The following is a 7,500-nucleotide window of genomic DNA, read 5'->3' on the forward strand; positions in this document are numbered from 1 at the left end:
TGGAGCATTCGACCGATGACGTCACACCATATAATAAATATATATAGGGTGGGGGGCCATTCAGGTGAGTTAGTCCCGGGCCCAGCCAAAGCTGTCAGCGGCCCTGTGCGTTTGTGTCTGTGTCCGTGTCTGTGTCTGTGCCTGTGTCTGTGTCTGTGCCTGTGCCTGTGCCTGTGTTTGTGTGTGTGTAACAACACCCTTGAATGCACCACACATCCCTCAGTACTTTAGTGTGTGTGCTCCTGTGTGCATCTCTTCAAAGAAAGCCAGCCAGCCCCTGGGGGTAATGGGCAGGAGACATTGTGTCATCCAGGGAAAAGGTCTGACTGCAGCGATGAATCCTCTGCTCCCAAGGCTTTTAGTTGAACAGTAGGGGAGGCTAAATGTTAAATACACGTCTGATATCTTTTTTTTCTCCCCTTTTTTCCCCCACTGTCTTGCCCTTCGTGCGGCTTTTTCAAGGAGCACCACTAGTCTCAGGGGCCTTCCCATCCAATTTGCCAGAGTGGCGGTCGATTAGAGAGTATAACCAATCGATGAATGGCTTTACCAACGGGGGCGAATGCAGCTGTCCTCCCCAACCCCACTTTACTTTTCTCCCCCACCCCCATCCCCATCACCATCCCACCCAACCCCCCAACTCCCCTCCTCATCCCATCCTGCTGCTCCAACAACTATGCCCACTTCACTTCTATAGGCAGACCAACTGCAATTACACTACATGTCATACCTCATAGTATTCCCATGCACAGGGCCGCTCACAGGTCTGGCCGAGCCCAGGACAAAGTCATCTGAAAGGGCCCCCTATGCACTTCACACAACATAATGAATATAATGTATATGGCACATTCTGAGTTTGTAATAAAGTTATTCAATTCAATTCAATTCAATGACGACCCAATTCGGGGCCCCTCCTCTCCCCCCGTGACAACTGACCCCTTTGTTCCCCCCTGTCCGCTTCCCTGTCCATGCAAATGACAAATGAACAACCTAGTATCCTTCTTTTCCTTCATCTTTGTTGGCCTATGTTGTATGTTTGTGTGCTTGCTTGTATGTGTCTTTCGATGTTTGTATCCTCATATCCTTGCTCTGTACTGAATGTGTGTGTATCCGTGTAATTCTCGTATCCTTATACCCTTAGATCCTTCCTTATATCCTTGTATCGTTGTAAGCTTGTACGCTTACATCCTTGTAGGGGAACATTCACTGGCTTTTGTCTCAGCCTCTTCGTCTTCCCCACCCATCTATCTTCTTCCTGGTTGGATTTCAGGCTTATAATCCTCCAGTCTGTGTTCTTTCCCTCGCCTCCTGTGTTGGCTGGATCACAGGTGGATTTACCCGCTAAGCTCTTTACTTAGATAAAGGTCTCTATCGGGTGGCCACTACACCTGCTCACTAATTCCTCAAACACAGATCCTAGCATAGCGTAGCGTACCTACACACACTGGAGCATACTCACTTCGTCTTATCAGGGCGCCATATCAGCACACCCTCCCTCTACCTTTTCTCAGACACACACCCTAGCCTACACACACATACACACACACACACACACACACACACACACACACACACACACACACACACACACATTGGAGTGCGATCAAAAACTGCCCTGGGCCAAAAAAAAAGACTTCGATTTTTTTGCACAGGCCATTCTATGTTCCAGGTCAGTCTCTAAGAAAGTAAAAAAAATCCTCAGCATCGACTGTCGACGAGCTGGGAGCCAGGAAATGCCTTACATCAGTGTTTCCCAACCAGGGGTACGTGTACCACTAGGGGTACGCGAGCACACTGCAGGGGGTACTTGGAAAAGTGTTATTATTTTAACAAATGTATGGAGCAGCCACATCAGGACAGAGAAAATGATATAGAAAATTAATTAGGGGGTACTCATGTCACAACTAAGAGGCTTAGGGGGTACGCAAGACAAAAAAGGTTGAGAATCACTGCCTTACATGACAGCTTACCAGTCCAGTCTTTCACTTGAGCATACTCACATCTTATCAGGGCACCTCATCAGAACACCTTGTAGGCCTACCTCTTCTTTCGACGACCTTTTATTATATTTAGTAATATTTCTTTCACAAAGTATTTATTTTTAGGGCTTTTTGCCTGTTGATAGGACAGTGGAGGAAAGACAGGAAATGAGCAGGGAGAGAGAGAGACAGGGAAGGATCGGCAAATGACCCAGACGGGAATCGACCCCGGGTTGCCAGCGTAGCAACCCAGTGCCCTACCATTAGGCAACGGCAGGGCCTATTTAATAATATTTCACTGTGCTCCTGCCTACACCATAATATAGGACACTTTTAGGTCACTGTAGCCCAGTGATTCTCAAAGTGTGGTCCGGGGAACACTGGTGGTCCACGACAGAGCTCAGGTGGTCCGCAAGGGGATTTCTACTTTTCCAATGCCAGCTAGCAATAGGCTATATTTGTAAAATTATGACAAAACTAAACATTGCTGAGGTCATATTTTCACCACAATAGGACTTGTAATGTGAATAAAAAGTAGCCTAAGTGATCTGTCCTTAATTACCAGTGTCGAATTTGCATCCGTCAACTGTCAATTCAGTTGACAGGTGGTCCCTGAACATTTTTTGGGGAAAAAGTGGTCCTCGGTCTGAAACAGTTTGAGAAACACTGCTGTAGCCTCATAATACACATTGTTCAACCAGTGGAAGACTACAATAGTTGCTCAAATTACTTAACTGCCATAGTACTGCGCTGCTTTGACATACACAGTAGCCAGGCAATGCCCTCTTAGTGACGCAACACCTTCGGAGTTGCTTCTAGTCAGGACAAGAGCAATGTACATATTGTTTCTGATCTCCGGAAAAATCGGGAACTCACCCCACTTTGTCGGGAAACAGGCAACCAGTAGCAAACTTAGAGAGGCAGATCAACCATGCACCGTTTGGGAAACGTTAATTGTTATGTTCTTGGTCAGACCAAGTCTCGAAGAGATTTCGAAAGTCAATGATAATCAAGCTTTTTGTAATACATTACAACTTGGTTATCGCCATTGCAACCAACTGGTCAACATGTTCCATGTGTCTTCATATCTGTATGTACGCATCTGTTGGCAATATGTGTAAACGTTTGATTTGACTTGCCTTGTGTAATGTGTTGGATATTGCTGTTTAATTTGTATGCTGCTACACACCTGAATTTCCCTCGGTATCCATAATGTTATTCTATATCTCCATTATATCCAATAATCTTCTCATCACTACTCATCCAAACTTATGTGTACAGTACACATACAGATAACAAGAAACACCAGACACAGGCCCATGCATTTCCAATAGACAGAAAGGCAGACACACTCACATACGCATGCACACATGCACGCACGCACGTACGAACGCACGCACGCACACACACACACACACACACACACTTTCTTGAATCCAATACTGATGTCAGAATGATTTTCTTTGAGATGTGTTGTTTGGTTTGTGCCTGATATCATATTGATTTGGCAGATACAAACACATACAGACACACCTCTACACACACAGGCATACGGTAAACCTATGAACCGCACTTGTTTGCTGGTTCACATTATCAGCACACAAACACACACCCAGACATTGAACAAATTGTTTTTATATAAGTTCCATCTGATTCTAAACCTGCAATATCACACACACACACACACACACACACACACACACACACACACACACACACACACACACACACACACACACACACACACACACACACACACACACACACACACACACACACACACACACACACACACACACACACACACACAGCAAACACCCACAAATTCTTCTAGGATTAAATGGAACTACTGCAGTCTGTAGCTTTTGTTTGTGGATGGGGCTATAGTGTGTTTGTATGTTCCATTTGTAACTGAACCCTGAGGAAGGTCAGTAGACCGATAGCTTGGTCTATTATTTAAAAGAACACAAAGAGGATTTAAGTGTGCAGACATTTTTCTTTACATTTTACACAGTTTGTGGATGGGGCTATATACAAATATATATGTGCATGAACATTTGAAGCAGCGGTGAAGCAGGGTTTACCAGCCAGCCATTTATGTGTTTTAGGTACCTTAAAAAACTCTCTTCCTGCTCTCGTGTAATAACTTATCTCGCTGCAGTGTGCATGATCGATGTTAGGGATGCAAATTATCGATTAACTCATTAATCATTAGTTGGTAGCCTTATTGATCGACTTACGATTAATTGATAAGCGGGGTTCCCCCCCCCGAAATCTCAATGTTTCTCGAAAGAAAAACTACTAAATCTAAACATTATAATTAAAAATTTTGATAAAATACCACATTTAAATTCATTCTATTTCAATTACTTAATCCACAGGTGATTTAAATATTCCCACTATGCACACCCCTCTTTACACACACTCTTCACATGCCCATTTTACCTGGGCCTCTTGTCAGTTGAATTGTCGATTAATTGCGATTCATGTTTTTTAATCGATTAACGCATTGATCGATTAAAGTCGATTAATCGATTAATCGTTTGCATCCCTAATCTATGTATTGTCTGTAGTGCAGTGTGTCTGAAGCAGCCCAATGGGAGCAATAGACTTTACAATACTGTGTGCATGAATTAAGGAATTCCTTTCCTTTGGAAATTTGGCCAATGACGTCGGTCTTAACATGTAAAAGAATTGTAAAGACTCAATATTTGAGATAAGCACATGGCTCTTACTCACTATTTTAATGCATCATTTTATTGTGTCATAATTATTTTTTGCCCGAGCTCATCTCTGTGCAGTTCATTGGGCTTGAACTTGCAGTCTCACAGCAAACTTCCGGCAAGGTCGGCAGGTTTGCTAACAACTGAGCCAAAAGCCTCGGTGCTAGTTCAGTCACATCTAATCTTTATGAGACATTGGGACCACGCTAATTAGTATCTGTTATACATGTAATTAGTGTAGTGAAGAGTGTGACATGTATGTAATAATATGTAAGAAGTGTAGAGAACAGTGTACCGTGTATGTAATAACATGCATGTAATCAGTGCAGGAATTTCATGAGGGCCATGGCCCTCGTGCCCTCCCTCTTTGGCCTTGTGCCCTTACAAAATATCTTCAATTAGGCCACAGTGGCCTTGATTCCCTCTCTGATGCCCTCTCAAGTGCGCTTGCCCCTAAAATGACGAAATTTCAGGCCTGCATGTAATAATATGTATGTAATATGTATGTAATAACATGTTTGCATTGCTACTGCAGCTGTAACTTGTGTGTAATAGCCTATATATATCATAACATGTTGGCATTGCTATTGCAGCTAAACTCCAGTACCAGCCTAACATGTATGTTACAATATGTATGTAATATCTATGTAATAAGATGTTCTCATTGCTATTGCAGCTATGTAATAACATGTGTGTAAAATGTATGTAATAACATGTTGTCATTGCTATTGCAGCTATGTAATAACATGTGTGTAATATGCATATAATAACATGTTGTCATTGCTATTGCAGCTATGTAATAACATGTGTGTAATATGTATGTAATAACATGTGTGTAATATGTATGTAATAACATGTTGTCATTGCTATTGCAGCTCAGCTCCAGTACCAGCCTCCCCTGCCAGCGGAGAGACAGCTGCTGTGTCAGCACATGCCTGTGGGTCACTTGATGAAGTTCATCATCACCTACCCTACAGTGAGTAGCACCTGCTCTGCTATACTACAATGTTTTTCAAAGATATTTCTCCAACTCCCATTGTCATTGTGACACAGCACTCCACAGCACACAAAACTGCACACTGTGAAATTGCATTTATGCTTTACCCGTGCAATCCCCCAATTGTGCCCCAAGGGAGCAGTTCGGCGGGACGGTACCATGCTCAGGGTACCTCACTCATGGAGGAGGATGGGGGAGAGCACTGGTTAATTACTCTCCCCACCAACCTGGCGGGTCGGGAGTTGAACCGGCAACCTTTGGGCTACAAGTCTGACACCCTAATTGTTTACCCATGACTGCCCACAGTATAAGAGCATGAGGGGAAATCAGTGCCAGAGAGAGATGGGGAAGGATCGGGAAATGATCATGGGTCAGAATTGAACCCAGATTCCCGGATTTGTGGTATGGTGCCTACAGCCCACTGTACCCTATAGTATGTAGTTCATCGTTAACTACAGTGAGTAGCACTGCCAATGTTTGTCGTCTCCTACTCTACACTACAGTGAGTACCATCGTTAACCCTTTGAGGAGTAAGGGTTTTTCCCTAGGTATTCAAGAAATTTACTTGCATCTTCTACATATCCCGTAGAACTCTCTGTTAAAAATCCTGTCAAGTCCTAATGACTTCATAGTGGGAACTCAACATTATGGCAAAATTTTGATCACATATACTGTATGTGACGGTACTCCTAGTTCATCGTCACCTACACTACCGTGAATAGCAATGTTAAAGTTCGTAGTCACCTCCCCAAAACCTACCAAACCATGTTATGGTTCATCCTCATGCACCATACTAGGGATGGCGAAACTTAAAAAAAAATCTTAACGGGCTACTGAGTAGAGTGTGGCTCGGGCCGTATTTTTCTGTCCGAGCCCGGCCCTCAGCCGACAGAAAAGTGATCGACCCCGACCCGAGCCCGAGACTAATTAAAATGTTTGTGTCCGAACCCGTCTGAAGCCCGAGACCACTGTAATAACAACAGAACCTGTGCGCAAGCAAGATTTTCTATGTGGGCTCCTCCATACTCAAAATAGCACGTGATAAATAGCCAAGATAGGCAAAAACGTTAGGATGAGGCAGTACGCACGCATAGTAAGTAGGCTATAAACACACACACACACACACACACACGGGCGCGCACACGCACACACACACATGTGACAGCGCACCTTATGTTTCTTTCGGTTAGACTAACCAGAGATGTTGGGTGCGGTGATCAAATGCATGGGAGGGGCGTGAGAGGATAAGAAAGGCGAAAACTAGCGAATACGTTTTGGATGCAGTCAGCACGGCTATCGAAGCATTTGTTACGTTACTGTTAGTGCAAATAAATCCCTGCGAGCCCTGTGAAGCTGCCGCCTTGTCGTTAAGAAGGATGGGCTATAATTTAACCCCGAAGGACAGTAGCCTGTTCGGCCCCCAAGAGAATGTCATTTCCCCTGATGTCCATGCGGTCAATATAAAATCAGGAAAGGTTGCATGCGCATAGTTACAACTGTACAGTAAAAGTGACAACAATTAAGAAGAACCTACGTGAAGGACAGGATTTGTCACAGCGGACAAAGTAGTAGCCTAACAGGAAACCTCTCCTACCTTACTCCACGTAGCTTGTGCGTCTTCTTAGATATCCATATTATGCTCCTTGCTAGCACATGCTGGAAATGTAATCCTTGGCGAACAATGCAGTGACAAACTTCGTCGTTTTATGTTCAACATTCAAGACAGCCTCGGCATGTTAAAACATGGCCTACACTAGGCCTACAACAAAAGACTATGCGTTCACTGACAACTGTTAATTTG

The 7,500-nt window shown here is 43.8% G+C and overlaps 1 protein-coding gene across 2 annotated transcripts in view; it reads left to right on the plus strand.

The window, feature by feature from the left end:
• The window catches only part of si:ch211-127i16.2 (probable flavin-containing monoamine oxidase A), a 158,216-nt gene that overhangs the window by 81,519 nt on the left and 69,197 nt on the right, over positions 1 to 7,500 (plus strand). For both annotated transcript variants that reach the window (XM_063211399.1, XM_063211398.1), the window contains one exon: positions 5,578 to 5,678. In XM_063211399.1, the coding sequence (XP_063067469.1) occupies positions 5,578 to 5,678 (101 nt within the window). The remainder of the gene's footprint in view (positions 1 to 5,577; positions 5,679 to 7,500) is intronic.

This window comes from Engraulis encrasicolus, chromosome 11 (genome assembly GCF_034702125.1).
Source record: "Engraulis encrasicolus isolate BLACKSEA-1 chromosome 11, IST_EnEncr_1.0, whole genome shotgun sequence".
In the NCBI taxonomy this organism is placed as follows: domain Eukaryota; kingdom Metazoa; phylum Chordata; class Actinopteri; order Clupeiformes; family Engraulidae; genus Engraulis; species Engraulis encrasicolus.